This window comes from Gouania willdenowi, chromosome 16, assembly GCF_900634775.1.
Source record: "Gouania willdenowi chromosome 16, fGouWil2.1, whole genome shotgun sequence".
Lineage (NCBI taxonomy): Eukaryota > Metazoa > Chordata > Actinopteri > Blenniiformes > Gobiesocidae > Gouania > Gouania willdenowi.
Window position 1 is genome coordinate 28,863,388 of NC_041059.1, and position 24,710 is coordinate 28,888,097.

Consider the following 24,710-nt stretch of genomic DNA (forward strand, 5'->3'; position numbering starts at 1 on the left):
AGAAGCTGTTTTTGTGATAGATTTGATCTGACTGCTGAATGTCAGATCTGAGTCAATCAGAACACCAAGGTTTTTGACTTGGGCTTTAGCTTTTAAAGATCGAGACTCAAGATACTTGCTAATAGCAGTCCTCTTTTCCTTGTTACCAAAGACAATCACCTCCATCTTGTCATGGTTTAGTTGAAGGAAGTTTTCACTCATCCAGCAGTTTACTTTTTCTAAACAGTCACACAACACCTCAATGGGACCATAGTCATCTGGGTTCAGTGATAGATATAGTTGTGTGTCATCTGCGTAGCTCTGATAATCAACCTTACAGTTCTGTAAAATTTGTCCTAAAGGAAACATATAAAGGCTAAACAGAAGAGGTCCAAGAACAGAGCCATGAGGAACCCCACAGGACACTGGTAATCTGTCAGATTCAATGTTTCCAATGCTAACAAAATAACTTCGCTCCTCCAAGGAGGACTTAAACCATTGCATTACTTTTCCATTTAGTCCAACCCATGTTTGCAATCTGTGCAACAAAATTGTATGATCTACAGTGTCAAATGCAGCACTTAGATCCAATAGAATGAGAACAGATACTTTTCCGGAATCAGTGTTCAACCTTATGTCACTGATCACTTTGATCAAAGCAGTTTCAGTGCTGTGATGAGAACGAAAAGAACTGAAATTTATCAAAAGAGAAAACACATTTAGCAGCCCAGTCAGGCCTGTACATTAACTAATGTACACATGACTGGGGTCAAGCTAAACATTTTATTTTGAGGTTTTATATTGTGTGTTATTGGAATGTCGGGTGCTAAATAAATATAAATTCTCTTCTATTATTGATTTAATCTTTGAAGATTAATGTTAATTCATACAATTGCAATGCCTTGATTTTAATTAGCTTAATACACAGCCGTAGCCATAAATGCAATGGTACTAATAACTGCCATAATAATTGATTTTGGTGTTTCAGCCATGGTTTCCTTATTTTTGGTTTTCGGTTTAAGCCAAGATTTTTAATTTCGGTGCATCTCTACTACTTACTTATCAAGCATGACTCGTGTTTTTGGTCCATTTATAACCTTACAATAATGGGAGGAACTTCCAAACATTCCTTAATAAACGTTGATCTAGAAAGGTTTGTTTGCTGATACGTGTCTTATCATAGTGTTTCTAATTTCAGTCAATATCTCACAAAAATCAGTTGGTTGAACAGAAGTGCACTGCCTAACTGGTACTACAACTAAATGTGATCTGATCCCAATATCCGTAAAACAACGAGTACTGGAGTATATCAGCCTATTCAAAAGATCATATGTAATACACATTCATTTTATTGGATTAATTGAGGTTTTACTACACAGTCTTCTAATGTACTTTTTATTTATTTTTATTCAACTGTAGAATATTTTTATGTTTAGTGTTAAAAGTTATGCAACCCATTGATTAATAAAAAAATGGGTCAGTTTTTGTCATAAAAACTGTTGCTAATGATCTACATTCCACACAACAAAATGGAATTGTGCTGATATCATATGGTATCTATCATACGGGAAGTGAAAAAGTTGTTGGGGCATCCCTAACTACAAATGTAATGTTTTTAAAGAAGGCCCTTTGTTGGTAGATCTGACATCATCATGATGAAGTTTTGAAGTTACAAACAGGCCTTTGTCTTTGTTAGAAGGCAAAAGTCCTCATTACTCACCCACATATGCCACATTTGTACTCTCGCATGCCGAGGTGTCTCTTCACATGGTTTCTGGCGTCCCCCAGCTGAGCAGTAGCAAACTTGCAGATCTTGCACTTAAATGGTTTCGATCCTACAAAACAAAGAAGACAGGGACCATTGTATCAACTGTATCATAGATAGAGGAAAGAAGTGGAAGTTTTAATAAAACTGATTCTCCTCATCAGGAATCTGAATTTATATGACAGATATTTTGTCATTGCCAGGCACTGAGGCTGGTTAATAGTTCCATACAGGGGCTTCAGTCCGCTTCCAGCATTAAAAAGACATCAGAAGTAAAGAAACGGATGCGCTCACTCTAGCTCCCATAAAAACTACAGTCACAGTCCAAGTGCCACGCAGCTCTTCTTTCACTCTCTATCCATCCTTGTCACTCTCCCTCATCTCTTACCTACTCTTCCTTTGCCTGTGGATGCGTAAATTGGATTCCAAAGGTCAGGGCGAATGCGTAAATCAATTTTGTGTGTGCTCACTTCCACCCTTTCCATCATTAAAGCGCTAATCACTCTGGCGGACTTCACAGGGAGGTTTCTCCCTAATTATTGTCATTAATAAGTCCGGAGGGCGGGGTAGAGTTTGAGAAAGAGGCAAAGGCTCTTGGTACGATTTCTCATTTCGATGTCCAAGTCATCAGCATTATGCACGAACATCTCCCAGCCAGGGGTAATAAGGAAATCACATGTTGGAAGGATTTCAAACTTGTTGTGATAGTCTTTGGGTTCTCCAATAAGGAGCACATCACTGATCAAAGTCACTTGATATTTGGTGACTCGGCTCATATTTGAGTTGCATAAATTCTCACTCTATTTTTTGTTTACATATTTTTCCAGTTATAATATATATTTATTTTTCCTTGCTATTTAACTTTTAATGGTGTACTTTGTAGAAACTGAAAACATTTACAGTTTACAACTCTTTCAAATAAAGCCATTCAGCAGCACTTTTTGGTTTCACTCTCTGTAATCCACATGACTAGATTTGTGTGCTACATTTCAGGACTGCACTGCACTTTCTGCGTGCTTTGAACATTGCCTTGCTCCAACACACCACATTTGTGATGTAATGCATCAGAGCATGTCTTTCAAATTTTTGGATTTGAAAATAAGGGAAATTTTCTGGTGCCCACTACCAGCCGTCCCACCTGCCCAACAAAGCTCCAGTATTCCTTATATTTTAAGACAAGTGTACAAGAAATCAAAAATAGCCACTTGTCAACCACTGACTAAACACAATCATGTGATCAGAATCTAGTAGGTCGACCTTTATTAACATTGAAATGCTGTGAACATTCCTACGAGGGCTGGATGATATGGACCAAAACTCATATCTCAAAATATTTTCTCAAAATGGTGATATACGATATAAATCTTGATAATTTTATCAAATACAGTCTGACCAGAAAAACAATTCTGGGTTAAATTTGCTGATGCAAAATGCTACACAGGGACATTTATTAACAACAGCTGATCAATATGTGCATTCATTAATCATCTAACTGAGCTTTACATTCTGTTCTGAGAAGTAAAAGCAGTGACTTCTAAAACTAGCATTTTATATACATTATAAGTTATAATATATACATATATTGATATATGAAATAATAGTTTTCTATTTCGCCAATATAAAAGACTCAATACATCTTGAATCTCGATATATCGCCCAGCCCTAATTCCTAAATTATAAAACAGCCTAAATAAAAACATAAATGTGTATATGAAGCACATGTGTTTATTTAATAAACACATGTGCTTATTAAATAAGCACATGTGTGTAAATAAGCACATTGTATGTATATAAACTGTACATACTGTACATACAGTTTATATACAAGTCAACACGTTGCATATTTACTGTTCATTTCACATTTCTTGTCTTTAAGTTAGACATTAACATTTTACTTTCTTTACATATTTTCTGATAATTTCTCGTACTCACTCATGTGGTTCTCTGGTATTCACTAATGACTTATTAGACACATTTATTACAGACTTTACATCCTTTAACACTTTATAAAGCAGTGTATATTTGTGGCGCTTGTGATTGGCTGATTTTTCATGGTGACTCACGTGGTTCCTTCGCTGTGGTAGACGTTAAAATCTCAGTTATTAATCTAACAGAATGTGTAACTGTGTCCCATCCTGATGCTATTTAGGAAGATAAACTCTCTGTTACGTTTTACACCAGTTCTTTGTTCTTTTCACCGGAACGTCTTCATTCATTCATCTCTTTTCTGAGTTGTTTCTGGGTTTGTTGCCGCTGTCAGCACTAATCTCACACAGGCCATTTCAGGTGGCAGTTCTCGTGAGGCTAGTGACGGCGTTCAGTTTAGTAAGGCATCTTTTAATTATTATTACATTAAAATACGGGATATTTACCAGAAAATACTAATACATGAAGATGGCGGGAAAGATGGGGTAAAATACAGGAGTTTCCCGGCCAAAACGGGATACTTGACTGGTATGCATCAGAGGTTCCCAACTTCCAGCCTGCGGATCGGTAACCAGTTAATTAACCATTTGGTAGAAGTGGGAGCAGGCCAGGCCTTAACGTATCCACTATTACATCCAGGACCCAGTTTTTTTATCTCCATTTTGCTTTGTTTTATTGTAATTTTTAGTGTTTTCAGGCATGTGGCCCTAAAAATACCTTTAAGAAAGCATGTTGAGAGATGCCAGAATTATAAATCATTTTCAACCACAAAAACAGTCGTACATTTTTTAATTAAAACAGGTCAAACTGAAATTAATATTTTTTAATCAGAAGACATGAAGCACATTTGTTCTATAATACATATATTGTGCAGAGCTGGGCATGACATACTGCAACACTCCATTCCAAGTGGTAGCCTGGTATGATATCCACGTACGCGTCTTTGAGCAAAGCCTCACACTCTCCCGGAGAATATCCCAAGACGTTCTACAATATTTATTCCGGGGGCAGCAGCTGATTTGATTAAGCACTTTGTGTAGATTACTAATTCTTCATACACGGTTCACTTGCTGCGAGCTGGAAGTACGACATATTGAATTTTATGCTGGTAACGAAGATTGAAAGGCAAGCCTGCGCTAACAAGACTCATAAACACATGGGACAAGGGTTGGGGGGGATGTCCCCACATATGAGCAACAACAGCAGAGCTGGTTTCTCTATTTCACATGTCCCTACAGAGAACAACACACTCACAGCACACAAAGCTCCCTGTGTGGTTACAGAAGCACATAAAGAACAAATAGAAGCAAGAAAAAATGCATAATGGACCAATACATAACAATTTTTTTTTTTTTTTTTTTTTTTTTTTTTTTAGTTTTCACACCTAAATGTTAAGACGCCTTCACAAACACATTAAACAAAACACCACACACCAGAATCAACATCACCAAAACACTCACACCACGCCCACATGTGTCTCCATTTCAATCCAGAACTCCATTCACACCTATGGAAGTGCATACAAACATGCACAATCACACGTGGACAAAACACAAGGAGAGACAGTCATTCCCACTCCTTCCCACTCACACACACTCACACACAACCTTAAGTTGAGGTGAGAGAGAGGGAGCGAGAGTGGCGTGTGGGGAGCAGATTCGTCCAGATGGCTGGCTGAGGATGAAACATGGCAGAGAGAAGAGCGATGTAATGTCCCTCACTTCTCACATCTTATCACATTAATACCCCACAACTCCACTTAAACAGCCTCCGCCAAACTGAAATTGACCATCAATGCGGTGTCATGTTAAATTAATATTGCCATCCACATTGGGCTAGTGTGGCTCTCTCACATCCCGGATGAGACAGGGAATGACTAATTCATTTCCTGAGAGGGAAGAGGAGCTACATGTGACACACTCAAATGCACACACACACACACACACAGCATTGAGTTCTCTCAATCTAATTTTTCAAGAGATTGTTGATTTCATCTTGAAATAGACTTAAGGAGTTAACGGTGGTCAATTAAAAGAGAAAGACGTAAAATAGAAATAAAGGAAAGCAAAGGAAGACTGAAAGAGAAACACTATACATTCATTCACATGGACACAGCTATGGCGCTATACTCACTAGATTAAGAATTAACGTTGATTAAGGATGCTTCGCCTGAATATAGATAAAGGAGTGAAAACTAAACTCATAATAAACTCTGTCCGACTCCGCCTCAATGGGTGGTACTGTGGTGGCGTAAGAGTTAAGGACGCAGGCTTGTAATCAGAGGGTCACCAGTTCGAATCCAACCTGGGTCATCACTGAGCAAGTCCCTTAAATACAACTGCTTGTGTTGTACGTCGCTTTGGATTTAAAATGTAATTGTTATCAGCTGGGTTACAATTGAATTCACCAAGAATTTTTCACAGCGTAGGGAGATTGCAAGGTGCATGAGCGAGTGTTGTAGGGGGGTCAGAACACATCCCACACAGAACATTTTGGAAGCCAAATTTTGTGAAGTAAAATTAAACTTTTTTTGTTTGTTTGTTTTGTTTTTTTAATCATTGTTACTGCCTTACTGTGAAGCCAAAAGTTATTTGTTGAAGAGGTAAAGGTCATGATGAATGTAGTTAGAGTTACTCATGCTTGGTATAGGTCCTCAACTAATAAATACTCACACACTGGAGAGACAAAAATAACACTTTAATCAAATTTAAATTGGGTATTATGCAGGACCTGCAGTAATATTGTTATGGACATGCCCCCCAGCCCCCCAACTCATTAATTTTGAAATTATGAAGCACACTGTTTATATTGAACGGTGATTATGGGTTACAAAGCGGAGGATGCACACAGTAAAGCTAAAAAAAAGGCCTAAAAAAAAAAGACTGACCCGAGCCTAAGCTTGACAGAAGCCGATGTCTCGTTAAACCCAAACACATTTCAACCAGACGGTATTCACACTCGTGCGCACGCATGTAGAATGAGCCGTTGCGAGTTATAAACATGACGAGCAGCTTCATGTGCCGCTACACGCTACGTCCCGGTTGAAGCACACTGTTTATATTAAACGGTGATTATGGTTACCAAGCAGAGGATGCACACAGGCAGCATCAAGGGCAGCTAAGAGGCTGCAGTGGTCGTCAGGTAAAGACGGGAACATCCGAACAAATCGCCTATATTAAATTAAATAGACGGTGCCACTGATGTATGTATTCCTTGGTTATGCAGATTAAAAAGAAATTCAAACAACACAGACACGCCTAGAAGTCCAAGTGTGCAACAATTATTATGCCAGTACGTTTTGAAAAAGGAATAAACAGCAGAAAAACCCCCCTTCACTGGTCGAAACACAACGTAGGAGGTGACACCAAACCGTAGGGAATCAAAATGACTCCGTAGGGGGGCCCTACGCTCAACAGCGCTGGCGGGAACCCTGATCAATGATATTAGTTAAATAGTTTTCTAGTTTGTCTAAAGCTGAGTTTTCTGTTTCTTGCCTGCCATGCTGATCCTTGTTTTGCCAGAAGTTAGACAAGCTACACTGAGCTAACCAGTTTACATGCATTTAAAAATCCAGTTACTATCAGACTAAGCCATTTATTCAGTTTTCTAAAGCTGCATGTAAACCGCTAAAACGCTTCTTAAGAGTCACGACTTTCCCTATTTCTTCTTCCCTAACTATTTGTCTGTAAACTAATCTCCTCTCTGCACCGTCTCCCTCCCTCCTTCTAAGCTAAACTGCCCTTACAAGTTTTGTGGAGACAACATGGCAACATGCATGGATGGCAAATGTGTGTCCCTCTGTGTCGGATTTGCAGCAGAAAAATACAATCTTCAGGGAAAGGTAAAAAAACAAAGTTTGAGCCAAAGTAATCTCTTCCATATCTCCAACAGCAGCAGAAGGCACATGCTGAGGTGTGGTAATCTGCTGCAGGAACATGAACTGGGAAGTCAGTCATCTTAAAGAAAAAAGTGAGGCGATCAACTGTTGTCATTTGTTAAATCTGAGTCAGACAAGTAAGTATGTAAAGATGTAACGTGTGAACATAGTGGGGAAAAAATCACTGGAGTCAAAAATCCAAAGGTCATTCTGAGGTCCTATAGCTTGCCTGAACAAAAATGGGTCGATTGTAGCACAATACGTAAATTCCAGCTGTACTGTCTTTGGATAAATAAATACACACAAGTAAATTGTTTTCTTTTTGGACAAACTGACAAATATGCAACAAGTGTTTCCTAATTTAACTGATTAATGAAATGAAAAGCAACACATTTTTAATTAAAAGGAACTGGACTAATGCCTAGTATAAAAACTGGCATACCACCACCACACTGCTCTGCTGTCCCATAAACAAACTCCCCAAATTTATGGCCAGTACATAAAATGAGAATAATTCAGTCTAACTTGGAAAGGTAGCAATAACAGGTGACATATGTCGTCAAAATGAAGAGAAACGAGCAATCTAAACAAACAAGGCTTCATAAATAGAATTGGAGAAGTAAAAACAGGAACATAACTTTAATAGCTCAAATAAATTAATGATAAAAAGTGAAATATTCACAATTTGAAGCCTTGAACGTGTCCTTGACTTGATACCATCTGTCGGGACCTCAGTGTGGAGGCTTTCATTTTCTTAAGTAACACTAAGTAAGTGACCTCAAAACTGAAGAATTATGACAGAGACTAGAATTACAAATAGGTATAGACTAACCATTAATAAAAAAAAAGGATGGGGCTTATCATTAATCATTAGGATTTTAACCTCTAGTTCCTACAACGTAAGGCCATTTGATTTCAGCAAGAAGAAATCTGACTTTGGCACAAAATGTGACAGGAAAAGGGAGAAAAATATGTTTCCTCATCAGTAGATTAAAGAGAGAGCACACATAAGATTTGGAGTTTCAGCAAAACTAGTATATATTTAACTAAGATCCTACATGAGATAAACAACACCTGTTAAGGTACAATCATTTAAAGGAGATATCATTTAAAAATCCACTTTTGCTGTCTTTTTGAACACATATGAAGTAACCCAAGTGTCCACCGGCACACAAAATGTGTAATAAAACCATCCAGTCCTTTGTTTGTGGTCTGTGTAAGTCTTACAACACAGAGAAAAGTGCTCCGTTTCAAATTTTCTAAGTTTGTGACGTCACAAGTTGAATCAGGAAAGAAAATACCCTCCTTTCCGCTGGCAATTCCACACATGGACTCCACCCCCAACCTGATGAAAACTTTTGCAAAAGTTCACCATTGTTTTTCTCGCTAGCGAAGAAGTGAAGGTGCATTCACACCGAACGTGACTGTAGCGACTGCAGTCACTTGAACCGCTCGTGATGAGTCGCTTGAAGATAGTGGTGCTTTTTGGTGATGAGTTCACCCAGAATGTAGACTTAATCAAGAAGTTAACCGCTTTAAATTTGCCCCAGTAAATTGAGGAAGCCTCCCGCTGCAGCCATCTCACTGTCGTGGGAGGGAGGGGCCGCTGCCTCGGCTCTACAGTCGTGCACAAGCTCTTGAAGTCGCGTCATTTACATGTGATGTAATGTAATCTAGTCACTTCAGTCGTGTTCGGTGTGAAAGCACCTTTAGTGTGTGCCACCCCACGGAAGACAGGGGTATTTGCAACTCCAGGGATACACTCCCCAAAACGGAGCGCTCTGAAACAGCTGGATTATACAGGGTATTAAACCTCCCCTGTTGCTTGATTCTGGTATGTTTTGACCAAACCCCAGCACAGATATGTCATTTACACCACAGGGAACTGTTTTGAAAGGTGAATAATACGTTCCCTTTAAAAATAAATCTCTGAAAAAATTAAAAATGTCTTTAAGCTTAAAGCAATTAATAACCGATCACATAAATGCACTTAGATGTTAGTCAAATGTTACTAATTGGTTTACATCAACTTTTAGAATGTCACCAAATACATTGCCATTATGTTAGATCAAATTATCTTTCCAGTCATCTCTATAACAAAGTTTTACAGTTGTAACAACTGCTTTCGGGCAATATTGTGGAAACAAAGTTAAAACATGAAGCTACAGTATCATATTTAAGTGCATCCTAGAATATTCTATTAGCAAATAAGTCATTCCTTTTTGCAGCAGAGTAATCCCAAATGGGTCAGTACCAGACTATGACCTGCAGCAGTGCACAATCAGTGTCTCACTTGTGACATTTGATGGTCCCTTAGTCTTCATCGTGGATCACTCGCAAAAGAACCAGATTCAATTTATTTATTTTACATCACAAACCAAATGAATGAGCTACTAATCCCCTGTTTTCTGCTGACCTGCCACTAGGGGGGAAATTAAAAAAAATGAAGCAGCTAAGACACACCCAGTCACAACGATGCGCAGTGACAGCTGAGGTATGCTAAACTACTACAATCACACAGGCACACACAATCCTGACATGAAACTCACCACACACACACACAACCCCACTGACACTATAGCACTCATGGGCAAACAGCCCCTGCTCTCCATCCATGAACACCACCTCACGCACACACATAAACCAGGAAGACGCACAGACGGTAACAAAAAGTACACGTACGTTTGCGCACACGCAGCGACAGGCGGGAATACACACACGGTGTGTCTGTACATACACGCACAGCTTGATGAACCCACTGATTAGACCACAATCTGCTCTTTATAGAAGCACATATCCAGAGTTTCTGAGAAATCTTTGTTCATGTATGATTCATTTGAAATGCAAAAAAATACCTAACTAGTCATTTACTATGGTCTACTGCCAGTAGTCATTCATATACATTAATGTATATAAGTCCCGCCTTTGTCCTATAGACCCCTATACAAATAGAAATGATTGCCGAGTGCGCCCAGCCAATAGGCTTCCTGTTTTTGAGACTGTCAATCAAAGTGAATGTGGAACTGTGCACAGAAACAAGGCCGCGTGCTACAAGAGCAAACAGGTAAATATGATTTTGGCTCTTACCTGACCCATAGATATACTGTATATTAATGCGACCCGATGGGACCTTATTACGTTCCGCGATGCAAGTGCAGAAAAGTGGAGGCGTGGCTTCTGGTAAATTGGCAGAGGCAATGGGAGGAAGTGAAGCTGTTAAGGGCGGGACATAGAGACGCTTCTCAGAAACTCCGGACGTCAGCTTTAAAAGATGATTTGTCAGTAAAACAGAAAACTGCAGAATCAGGCAGGTACCGGTAGTTAATATGTTAAACTGGTGAAACTGGTTATACCAAAACAAAAACACAACTATCAGTTCATAACTACAAATTCACAACTTAAAAACTATAATTTCTACACACAATTTATTGTCAGTGACTGTGAAACAATCAAGTTTCACCATCTGTGCTCACACTTCATCCCAACACAAAGAAACATCCTATGGTGCATCCACCATGCAAACAGAGCATGGACTTCAATTAACGTCCCATTAAAGTTTAGGCTGAAAGGGGGACGGACCGAAGCAGGCAGAGCGAGGCATTTATTGATGGCGCCCTCACATCTTGTGCCTGCATTAAGTTGATTTTAAAAGCAATTAATACACATGGTCAGGAAGAAATAATGGAGCGCCCTATGTTCTTAACCTACCGGACATTTCCCAGCCAAACCCCTGACCAGCACAGCCCTGCTTTGCATTATAAATGACAAGATAAATCTTAATGGATTGAGGATAATCAGCTAGCCATGAAGGCTGACATATACACACACACGCTCGCACACATCTGTACAGAGCACCAGCACTCACACACGTACACAAACATGGACGTACAGACACAAGGGAAATTAAATGCTTTGAATATGTCTGCATTGATTATTTTAAATTATTAGCCCACCTCTCTTTGGACCTCCAATGCTTTTAGCCTAAGCTTTAACACATTTACAGAGACTTATTGACTATAATTACAACTGAGTCTTGGTAATGGACACATCAATTATGAGTCGCACATGTCTCTGACCAAGCGTTGCTTTGGGAATCCCAATCTGGGGTCCATTAGCATCTCTCCTGCCGGTCCAAAGCTCAATCAGTCTTTACCTTCACCTTTAGTGAAACAGCTATTACCTGGCTGGAACAGATAGTAGCCTTAACATTAACCCATGCTTCCAATGATGGCCTGAGTGAAAACAAAAGCCTAATAGCTGAACAGCCCCACACCAAGATTAACGTCTCTTTTAGTTATTTCTGGGTAAAACACTATATGTTATGATGAACTCTGAACCCAATCTGTATGGGTTACAATAGGTTTAAAATTCATGCAAAGTTCTATAAATGTTTCAAAGCGCATATGAATGTATGCATAATTTGGTTTTGTCTGATCAAAACTGCATTTGGCCTTGAGAGCAGGTTGATAAATTACAACCCAAAGCATCACCAATATGACTTACTCGGTTATTAATTCATATCTTTGCACGGAGATATTTTTACTGAGCATAGGAAACATTATTAACGGATCCTGAAAAGGATTGTCAGGCAGGACTTTGCAAAACTTGCGGTAAGCTTTTATTTATCTTCTTTATTCAAAACCACACGTTAAGTGACGTGCCATAGGTTCACCCTGCTTTATTAAAGACTGCATATAGCAGCTACAAACTAAAGTGGAAGGACCAAGACGGAAAAAAGAGCAGAGAGAGAATGTTACTTGCACTTTTAAAGCATGCAATGTATTTGGTAAAAGGTCAATCCAGCATTTATTTTATATGTTAGTGGCAAAAACACCAATCAAACATACAATATGAGCACTTAAATCTGGTTTTCCTTAAACTATTTTTGCTTTGTTGTAGGATGCATTGACCTTAAGAAGGCCAATGACATCAGTAAATGCAATTTCCATTAAAACTGTGTAATGATGCAATATTTGGAATACAGATCCTAGAGCATTGGCCTAAAACAAAGATGAGCAACTGTTATCACAGCAGGAGCCACAACAATATGATGATCTGATCTGAGGGACACATCATCAACATTCATGTCAGCATTTCGAATATTGACCAATCTAAGCATTAATATAGAAAAGAACAAAGGGTTTGTGGGTTTTTGTTGTTGTTTTGTTTATTTTATCCTTCATTAACTCAATAATATTTTCACCAGTGTTTATTTTAGTTGGTAAGATTATGTCAAAAGTAATTAACAGATTCTGTGAGAATTTTAACCAAAACTAGACCTTACGCCATCGAAAATTACATTCAATTTGGAAAGGGTCCAAATCAATATACTAATACTAGACCATTTTTCAATAACAAAATCTAAATATTCCTATTTCATAATTTAACTATCTTCATGAAATTTGACTTGGTTATGTCACCTTAGATTTTCAATTATACCACATTTTACCTCGATCGAACCTAGATGTGCATTTAATCATGATTTTTCAAAAAATAATGGGGGTTCCCATACATTTAAAACTGCTGCATCATTAGTAATGGGGATAGACATTTATTCCAAGCCTTTAAAGTGTTAATGATCATAGTACCATGATCATCATCTCTGATCCACATAACTGTCAATATCTGACAAGGAGGATAATTGTTGTCTTTGGCATTTTTCTGTACATTTGTATACATTTTGCATTGTTGTGTATTTTTCCTGTTTTGTATATTTTTCTGATTTCCCGTACTTTAGTTAGTAGAGTTATTTTGTGCATTTGCCTTAAGGGCCACAGAGAAATAGACCAAGGGCCAGATGTGGCCCCCAAGCTGCCAGCTGCCAATTTCTGTCCGAAAGCATCACACTACCAAAACGGCCAACCTGTAATGAGTTTTCCAAAAATAAGCCACACAGACACACAATATAAAGTTGCTTCAGACTGGGTTAGCACTGGACATAACTTGAGTGACAGGGATGAGGCGATCATTTTAACACTCGGATTTAGCTTAGCAGCAAGGTGTTATAGATGTTAGTACTTAATCCTCACCAAAATGTCCTGGGTTTGACTCCTGGGCAGAAAGGATCATTGGTTGTGGAGTTTGCTTATTTAGCTTCTCTCTGAATACTTTGGCTTCTTCCCACAATCCAAAAAACATTCATGTTGGGTTAATTGGAGTTGGTGAGATTGGCCATAGGAGTGAATCTGTGTGTTCTGAATGTCTGTTTGTCTAGATGTGGCTGATTGTGTGTACCTCACCTTCACCCCCATGCCCCTGAGTACAGGAATGAGCTGGTATAGATAATGAATGGATGAGTTTGTCTCAGTTTGGTTTCAGGCTGTGATTTCTGAAGTGTCCAAAAACCGCTTAACACTCAACGCTCTAGTTCCAAACCTGTAATACCCACTATTGGTGCATCCTAAAGTGAACAATATCAGCATCAACACCCTGAGGCAGTGTAGGCCTGTTTGAAACCAAAACCACCAAGAACGTCTTTGACCATGACAGATCACACACATCACAGCAGCTTAGCGATAGCAAAAGCAATGGCCACTCAAACAAACTAAAGACATTACTACCATTTACCAAATCTTTTTGGTGAACCGCAGTACTGCATAACCTGTTTGCATAGAAAATGCCCCTAATGTTAATGTTAAAAAGTCTTGGTCCCTAAAGCCTAATTTAAGGTTCTGCGTAAAATCCCCCGCCGTAGACGCATGTAGGCACAGACCGCCTCCCTCGTAACCTTACGTGCGGATCCCAAAAATCCTGACCACCCGTCAAGTCGACGAATTGACGGATAGTCAGCTAGGGCTGTGATTCAGTACCAAACCTCAGTCCCGGTCACGGCCTTTTCCAGTCACACTGCCATGTTTCAACTTTTTGCGTAGCGGATTGAGTCAAAAGGAGAACCGAGACAGAGTTTTATTATTTCCTTTCAAGGCTGCAGCACATGAAGCACCGCCAAACGGAGTCAATTACAGATAAAAGGTGTGTGTTTACTGTTATTATCGCTACTGCTGCCTCGTCTCTGTACCTAAAGTATGTGGGTGTGTGTGCGTGTATGTGTGTTTCACTAACAGTAAACCATAACTAACAAGCTGCGGAGGCTGCCAGATGAGCAAACATGACGCTAGGTTTAAAGCGATCTTTACAGCGCTGTCCTGCTCCATCTCCCCACTTCCCGGGGCCGTGGACCCGGATACCTCGCTGCTCTCTCTCCGCTCTACAGCGGGGTCTGGGTCCCCTCACCCCCGGAGTGACTGTTGATCGGATGTTTATACTGAATAATAAAGTGCACGTTTTTAAACCGTTGTTTTAATTTTTGTGTCCGACTAAACACATATGGTTCTGTACAATAGGTTGGTCAGTAATAATCCAGAAATAAATTACATTTTAAGATCCTTAAAAAGAATAAAACATTTTTCTGTGACTGGAAGATAAACAAGGGCTTTTTAATGCTCATTTGTAACAACAACACAGCCACAACCCCCTAGCGGCAGGGTGGCCACACGCATAGCGAGACGTTCCCTCCACGCAGAAGTAAAAGGGTCAACCTCCGCGTCACGTAGACGGCATGCCCCCGGCGTACTTCCTGACACTGAACCTTAAACCAGGCTTAAGCCTTCTTGTGGGTTACTCAATGACGAGCACACTAAAAGAGACATCAAAAGCAGGATACGTACCAGTGTGTGTACGAATGTGTGCTAGAAAGGCCATGGAGTTGCTGCTTTTGCACACCTTGCCGCAGTGTTTGCACACACTGCCCTGGTTCTCCTCACGCTCACGGTTGATCTGTTCAGTGTCCTCCACAACATACTTGTTGACCTCCCTCAGGAGCTCCTCGTGTTTCTCCTTAATATGAAGGAACAGGTCCTGCTCCAGCTTGAAGCGATCTGTGCATTTGACACACTTAAATGTGGAGCCGCCTTCTGGCAGCTCTTCTACACTATTCTGCTCGTTGCGGAGGTGAGCAGCGCTGGACAGGTGCTGGTGCAGGTTGCTCTCTGTGTAGAAGGACTTGCCGCACACCAGACAATGAAAGTGTCTCTCCTTGGATGGGTGCTTCATTGAGATATGCACATTGAGGCCACTGATCCCATCTGCCATGAACCCACAGTCCTCGCAGCGGATACGAGAGCTGCTGCCTTTGGTTTCCTCCTTCATCACTTTGGGTTTGACTTTCTTGACAAATGCTGAGTTGGGAGACGAGACGATGGAAGGCATTAGTGACCTGTCAGCCAAACATAACACGGCAACATCACCATCAAGCACTCCCTCCTGCAGTGTGTGCTCTGCAAGGCTCTTGATGGACACAATGCTGGCATCAAAAGAAATGTTTGAGGGCATTTGAGCATCTTCGATTGTCTGCTGACTTTTGGCTTCTTTAGAGTTGATGTTCTGATTCTCTTGTGTTGTTGATTGATCCAGTCTTGGAGACTGCAGATGATCAGACTCTGGCCCATCAGTTGGCCCAGGAGCAACCACGCTTTCTGCCGACTTCCCAACATCGGACTCTGTCGTAACACAACCTACAGCTGTTGTGTTTATTTCCCTCACTAGGCTTTTACTGGAGGTAGGTTCAGATATTTCAGTGAGATTCAGTGATCCAGATACAGAGGTTGCCCCTTGAAGCTCAGCAACCACCTTCGGCTTTGAAGGGACCGCCAACATGCTTTGTCCTTGGCTCCCATGTAGTTCAAGGTACTTCTGGCTTTTCTGTTTGTGCTTCTCTGTGTTAGCATGGCGACACATTTCCCGAGCTGTTATAGCGTAGTAGCTGCAGGCCAAACACACATACTCAAAATCTCTGGTGTGCTTTTTCTTAAAGTGAAGATGGAGGGATAGGATTGAATGGGCAACAAAGTCACAGAGGCTGCATGCAGTAAGCCAGGCATGCTGGCTTTTCCACTGGCCCGTGTCGGTCTCACTGTGCTCTTCTGCATTCTGCTCCTGGGCCACCGTGCTGTCACCTGGCTGCTCATTGTCGGATGTCTCCGAGGCTGCTGTTGGCTTGAGTTCTTGTGTACTCGTTTTGTCCTGCAGTGATGCTTCTGTAAAATAGCTGACTGAGCACTCCTGCACTCGTTTGCTGTGTTTTTTTGTGATGCAGTGGCGGTCCATGTCTCCTTTGGTCACACAGCTGTAGTTGCACAAGGTGCAGTTGTAGGCGTAGTCTTTGCTGTGTTTGCGGCGGATGTGCACACCGAGGTTAGTGGCGTTGGACATCACCAGGCCACAGTATCCACACGTAGTGGTGGAGCCCTGTTTTGGTCCTCCGCTTTTCTTTCTGGGAGGTTCAAGCTCCGAATTGTCCTCCTCATCAAGCACAACCATGACATCCTCTGCTGCTTGGTTAGCTTCCACTTTTGTTTCTGTCACGAGAGGCATTTCTTCTCCTCCAGGATTCTCTGTTACATCATCAACCACAGTATCTCTAGTCACTGTCTCCACACATGCCTTAAACGAGGAAGCCTCTGCACATTGTTCTCTTTTCACTCTCTCAACGTGGTTATCTAAAGACAAGTGAGCCTCCATCAGCTCAACTGTAGGTGAGAAATAGTTACAGGCCTTGCATCTGTACCACTCCTGGTCCGGGTGTTTGAGTAAGACGTGGCTCTCCAGCGTGGCCTCGGTGCTCCCCCTGAATTCGCAGTTTGGGCACTTGAGCTGGAACCTGCTGAGTGTTCGTTTTGGTGCCATTCGTATTGGTGTAGAATCTGTTACTTTGCATTGATCCTCAGCTTCTTCCTTATTATTCGGACTCGCGTCTGCTTCAACTGTAAGACATTGAAAAAATATAATCAGAAAATGCTATCAGCAAGGTTTAAAATATATGTTTTTCCATTTTATTTTGAAAAACATTTACGTTAAAACAAATAAGTACATTTTATTTGTTTCTATTATAAAGTATATTGTTATTTGTATACTGCAACTTGATTTTTAAATCTTTTAGGAAGTCACAAAACTTTGAGGCCAACTTTAATTGGTGGAGAAAAAAATTAAATAGGGGATACATTTTGAACAGTTTTTATTATATACTTTTATTAATTATATTAATATTGATGTCATTATTTTTTAATACTAGAAAATATAACTTAGGAAGATATATATTTACATGTAGGGCTGGGCGATATGGAGCAAAACATATCTCGATATTTTTAGCTCAAACTTTTACCAGAAAGACAAATCTGGGTTAAATTTGGTGACGCAAAATGCTACACAGGCTCATTTATTAACAAACAGCAGCACAATATTTGCCACTTTTGGCTTTTTCTCCTCTAAGGGACAGCACGTGTGAGTGAGTTCTGTAGTGAGGGTTGTTTAGGGGAAGGTCTGGGTTAGGACACACTCAGTAATCCATCGAACTGTGCTTTTTATGCTGTTCTGAGAAGAAGCGAAAGCAGTGACTTCTAAAATGAGTGTTTTAATACAAAATAAGCTCTAAATATACATCTCAGGAATATGGAAACATTTTAAAGGACACTGTTTGAATAATATTAAATGCTTGTATAATGTGATTTGTACTGTGTGACTGTATAAATAAAAACAGAAGTAAAAACAAATATAGATATATCTTGATATAGGCAACATTGTCATTTTCTGTATCACCAAAATAGAAAACTTGATATATCTTGAATCATGATATATTGCCCAGCCCTATTTACATGTAATGAATGCTGCAATCGGTCTACTTCTCTATCATTAATATCATAATGCACATTAGGGGCTGTGTACACCCCAAACTGGACTCCAGTCTAGGGCTGAACGATTTTGGAAAATAATCTAATTGCAATTTTTTCCTCAATATTGCTATTTAATATGTGATTATTTTTTCAAGGGCCTCTTGTCATGTAATTTTCAATGAACACAAGCAATAGATCAATCTCTTTCATAATAAACTATTTTAGATTTATTTAAACTTTAAATAAATATAAAACATACATTTTAAAGCACAAATTACAACAATAAAGCAAACAAATCCGTGGCTTTACCTTTACTTCACGTTTCATGAAAAATGAAAACATGTGGACTACACTTTTTAAACACGCTCTGAACTTAACAGGACAAGAAAATGATAAATAAATAAATAAAACACCATTGCGATTAGAAAATGGTGTTTTATGATATCACCATAATATCCCAAATGTAATTAATCATTCAGCCCTACTCCAGTCTATGACAAATCCCAACATCAATGTTATTTTGACTGTGCAAACTGTGTAACCATAAACATCCAGCAAAAACACCCCTAGCATTGAGATAACATGAAAACTAAACAAAGACGGGTCCCAGGGCCAACCAACACTAGTCTGCTCCTCAAACCATTTTGTCTCCATAAACATTCATCAATTCAACTATTATGTTCCACAGGGTCTGATCATGAGTCCACTTCTATTCTCTCAATGGTTATGTTAATATAGGGCTGGGTAATTTTGCCTAAAAAAAAAAATCTCTGATTTTTTTAAAGAAAGATTTGAATTTCGATTCGATTTTCAATTGGTTTTTTTTCAATGCACTTAAAAATGACTACAGATATATTGTCTAAAGTACAACTTTATTGCGTTCATTGTTCTCAAGAATTAAAATGCATAGAACGGGAAAAAGTCAAAAAATGGGACAAAAAAAATTTAAATAAAAAAATTTAAATTAATTTAAAAAAATATAATTTTTTTCAAACTCGTATTTGCAAAATAAAAATCGTTTTTATCTACAAATTTGATAAATTGATTACATCGATTTTTTTGTTTGCCCAGTCCTATGTTAATAAAAAAATACGTATTGATTAATTGATGATTAAACTATGCTAACATTGTGCTAAAGCAGAAGTTTTGATCAATGAAAAACACATCCAATCAGGGTAGATATAGATAATTATAAGTAAACTTACGTGTATTAGGAGTGTCTTTGGAGTGGTATCTCTGGACGTGAACGTCTAGAGGAGTTTTGTCTCTAAACTCGTGCCCACAGTAGTTACAGGAATAGATGATCTTGGGTTTTGGGGTTCTCTTGCTCAGTCTCCTCTCCTGGCTTAAAATCCCATCTTCTTTATCCATTGGCTGTTTTTCTAAGGTGCTTTGACTTTTCCATGGAGTCTCTCTCTTATGTTCAGCATCAGCACCACTTTCTGTCTTCATGTCTTCCTCCTGACTCCCATCAGCAGAACTCTCAGTCACCTCTGAACACTTTACGGTCGTCTCAGTCGCTCCATGTTTTCGTGCACAGTGGATTTTTAGTGACCTTGGGGATTTGGCTGAGAAGCTACAGGTTGTGCAGCGGCTTTCTCCATCTTCAGGTGCAGAGTCAGAGGGGTCAGGGTCACTACTCTGTCCACTTCTGTCACTGTCGCCTGGAGTGTCCTTTGTTTGAACACCACCCGCTTCCAGCTTCAAACCCGTGTCTTTTTCAGGAACCTTGTCCTCCACGGCCTCTTCTGCAGAACTTTGTGTATTCTCCATTTTATGTTAAGTTGAAAGATTCTTCAAAAGGGGAAAAAAAACCAATGATCATCAATGACATAGACATATTAAATCAGGTTTATGTGATAAAGTATCAGTAACCATATGAGAAGAACTGAGCACTGACTGTACTAACAAAAACTTTGGGAGCCAGTCTGACTATGCATGGGTAAATATCTCCATCTAGTGGTAACATGGACACATTGTTACTAGGAGGCATTGCAACTAGTTGTGAATATTTACTGAGTTACCATCTATTTTACAAAAAACTAACTTATTCTCTCTACTGATATTATGTAATCTAGGGGTGGGGACCTCTGGGTACCTCACGATATGATATGATACGCGATACAAAGCTCACAATAACAATTATCTCACGATATGACGATACTGCAATTATCAATATATTGTTCAGAAATCAATCTACAATAATCTAAGACATAACAAGAAGAAAAAAAGATTAAGTGAAAAAATACATTTTTTATTTTATATCTCTGAAAGACAATACATTGAAAAAGTGTCCTATGAACAGTGACACTGTTTTAGTGCAACGTTTCTGTAAATAAGTGTCAACATACCAATGTAAATGAATAAGTATCTCTAATAGTGCTTTCTGTAAACAAATAATAGGGTCTTTCTTACCAGTGACACTATTATAGTGCAATATTTCAGTAAAAAATATATTGGTTCCTTCAACAAACAGTGACAACATTTCTGTGAAGACCTACCTGCACATTTTAGTGAAAAAGCAGAAAAGGTTTTCAAAATAATAAAATAAATCTTAAAAAAAATATGTATATGTACATATATATATTATTATTATTAATATTATTATTATTTAAATCAATACTTAGCGCAAAAATATTGCAATATATCGCCATATCGAGATATTGTCACACTCCTAATGTAATCAGTTGAAGTATATTATTTAGGCTGATGACAACACACATATTAATATATGATATATCTATCTGCAAAATAGCAGCACACAAATTTTAATATTTTTGGTAATTCAATTTTTTTTATCAATGATTCCTTTAATTCATTGAGTGATTGGATAAAAAATAATTTGGCCTAATCAAAGCTCAATTTTAAAAAGACAGAAAATAAGGCTCATCAACTAATTTGTTTCTTTAAGAAAATGTACATTTATTCAGAAGTGTCCCAATTCGATATTGATAATGGATATGTCAGATATCAGCCAGAATACGAATATCAGATTTTATCAGACTGCATCTAAAATCTCAGATATAAGCGCTCCGATAAGTCTTTGTTGTTTTTGTCCCCGCCCTCAGTTGTTCCCACCATATACTGACAGTAAAAAAATAACTGAAGTGAACTTGAATTGTTGACTATTCGGCTTGATCAAGTGAGTAACATCACTTGATCAAGCCGAACATTCCACACTACAAAATAAGTAATAAAAGTATGTATGATTTGTGCTGATAACGCATCAGATCAATATCGGTATCGGCCAATAATCAAGGCTGCAATATTGGTATCGTATTGAAATTTAAAAAGTTGTATCGGGGCATCCCTACATTTATTTATGACGTACATATGATGCAAAGCAGAAAAAAGAAGAAGAAAAAGTGGAAAAACATTCTTAATATATATTAAGAATATATATACATATATATACATATATTTTTTTTTTTTCAATGAAAGTATTGTAGAACCTTGAGAAATTGTTGCAGCCCTATTTTCAATCAACAGCTTTTATAATAAAAGCAACAAATTACTGTTAAATCGGTACATGTTCAAGAGGTTATTGTCATATTCAAAGCACAATGAAACTCTATTTTTGCAAGGTCTCCACAAAACTATAATCAAATGGCAATGAAATATGATTAAAAAATAAGCCATTTAAACCTAAATAGGGATAAATAATTTAGCATTATGAAAATCATCCCTGTACAAAATGATGTTTGTTCTAAACAGATTAATCAGTGGGATTAATAGACTAACGCATAGAAATCTCAAACCACAAACAATACAAACAGTATCCGTGCAAACTACATTTCAGTAACAAGTACTTCAGGTGCTTATGGGAAATGTAGCAAAGCAAAAGTATTGAACTAATCATGAATGTGACTTAAGTAAAGCACTTTAAGTACAGTATGTTTACTTCTTTACTACCTGTGTATGCACCAGTGTCAAACTATTATGGGTAGAATTTATTGAAGACCAGTTGATTAAATGGTTTGATCGCTAAAAGGCTTAATAGATATTTAAAAATATTACAATATATTTTACATTTGGAGAAATATCAGATGTGTGTATATTCAAGCTTTGTATGAATCGTTTTTTAAAGCTTTTTATTTGAACAATAATCTTTATGCTTCACAGTCATGACTGGTAAAATAGAATTTAATCTATTTTAGACTCAAAAAAAACCAAAAAACTTTTTTCCACTTCCGATACAATACCGATATTGACGCCTTGTGTGTTATCTATACAATATCAGCACGAATCATACAAACTTTTAACACTTATTTTGTCGTGTGGAATGTTAAAAAAAAAAAACAGACCCATTAATTATAAACCAATGCATTACATATCACTATCCTTTTAGAATAAGAATATTCTATGATTGAATAAAAGAAATAAAAAAAGTAAATGGAAGATAATGAAAAAAGAAATTAAAAAAACAAAAAAACAACAACATACAGTATATTATATTAGAGATTTTAGATGCATTCCAATAACATCCGATATTCGTTTTCTGGCTTATATCGAACCGATATTCAATCAATATCGGATCAGGACACCCCGACAAATAAATAATAACAAAAAAATGATGCATTGTCTGAATCAGTGGTTCCCAAACGGTGTGCCGTGGGATTTTTTTTTTTTGACAACCATACATATTGTAATATACAACTACACAAAATTATTTTTAATTTAACTTCATTGTATGCACTCATTTCATAATACCGAGGGAAACTCTATACCATTTTTCTTTTTAATTATTTCATTAATAAACATTTCATGAGTAATATAGTGGTCTTCACATTTTATTTGGTATTAGTAAATATTTATATACAATAATTTACAGATATTGTACATGATATGAGCGATAACGTGTTATGAAGGCTATTTTGCACAAAAGGTGTGGCTTCAGATTTTTACTTGTACTTTGGTGGACCATGGGCACAAAAACCACTGATCTAAACGCTCTAAAATGGCTCCTCTTTGACATTGTCTGATGATCATTTACAAACTACAGTGTAAATTGATGTAAATTTGAATTTGTAATATGGTTTTTTTGGAGTTTTTTTTTTTGTGTGTGTGCGTGTGAGAGAGAAACTGGTGTGGTCAATAATGTTGCCTCATATCTACTATAAGGTCCTGGAAGATTCATAATCTAGACTTCCTGATTTCTTGAATACATATCTATGTTTCATTATTAGTCAAATAAAGATAAAGGGCACAATAGGTTTTTAATAGATCAAATTTATCAAGTAAATTAAATTATGTTACTTTAACCAAAGAAAACAATGTTAAATCAAAGTATAACTCGATGTCTCCATCTAGTGAATGTTTTGTCACAAAACAACGTTAGTTGCACACAGGAACAAACCTTGTTAAATATCAGCCTCCAAATATGTTCTCAACATGTTTCCTCCACCTTTATATTCCCTGACAGTTTTTTTTTTTTTTTTTTTTACAAATGACAACAAATGCAGCGTCATTTTTCTTTAAAAGGTGGTATGAATAGCAGGATTCTGTGTGTAGATCAGCAGTAAAAAAAAAAAAATAATAATAATAATAATAATAATAACTTAACCATACCTGGCACTCCTGAGCATATTTTCAGTAGTGCAAGCACCACTCAAAAAGTGTTATTATATATAAATGTTGAATATTATAGCTGTATGTGAAACCTTGAAAGTTATACACTGGCTTTCTGCACTGTCAAAGTTGAATCAAGGGGTTACAGTCAACACCCTAATAGGTGTTGCGATAAAAGTAACTCATCTTAATATGTGTCACACCAACACTCTATCCTCTTAACATTTAAAAATGTTTGACTTGCCGTTCAATCTCTGAATAAATGTGTAGTGCTTTCTACTCGAGACACGACTGCTAACGTGCTAGTTAGCAACATGTTCCTACTCAACATGATAGATCGACGCAAAGCGCAGCCAATCAAATTCAACTATTAAGGCTACTATCCAATCAGAGCGCAGAAAAGGCGGGGCCTATTGCTCCAGGAAAGCAAAAACGACGGCAGCACAGAGGCCCAAAAAGGAAGCTAACATCAACCTCTGAAATAGTCATCTGTGTTATTCAACCAACACCTGATATCCCCCCGGAAAAGATCATATCACGTAATAAAACACAACGAAATACTTTAGCTGCCAGCTGACGCAGACATAATTAGACTTACCTCTTATATGTGGACTGCTTCAGCTGCCGCGTTTTTCGATGCTAGACACAAATGGCGCACCGTAGCGTGAGCTGTGCGTCACAGGAAGCAGCTGATCACAGGCTGCGTGCGACACCCGACACCCTTATTATATTACACAAAATTACACTTTAAAGCAATGGTTTGTAAAGACAGACAAATCAAACGCTACTACGAATAAATATAGTTATATTTTTTAAAAGATACTAGACATTAGTATAAGATAGACTATAGAATACTTTATTATTAGACCAAAATGGGGACGTTTTGGCTATTACAACAATATTATGATAGCAAAGATGATATTGATAT

The 24,710-nt window shown here is 38.1% G+C and overlaps 1 protein-coding gene across 1 annotated transcript in view; it reads right to left on the reverse strand.

Annotated features, from left to right (window-relative positions):
• Positions 1-24,456, reverse strand: part of znf407 (zinc finger protein 407) — a 229,658-nt gene extending 205,202 nt beyond the window's left edge. The window contains exons 1-4 of the mRNA XM_028471626.1: positions 24,381-24,456; positions 19,420-20,008; positions 15,215-17,308; positions 1,700-1,814 (exon numbers count right to left, since the gene is read on the reverse strand). Coding sequence (XP_028327427.1) covers positions 1,700-1,814; positions 15,215-17,308; positions 19,420-19,987 — 2,777 coding nt within the window. The 5' untranslated portion in view covers positions 19,988-20,008; positions 24,381-24,456. The remainder of the gene's footprint in view (positions 1-1,699; positions 1,815-15,214; positions 17,309-19,419; positions 20,009-24,380) is intronic.
• Between the last annotated feature and the right edge of the window lie 254 nt (positions 24,457-24,710).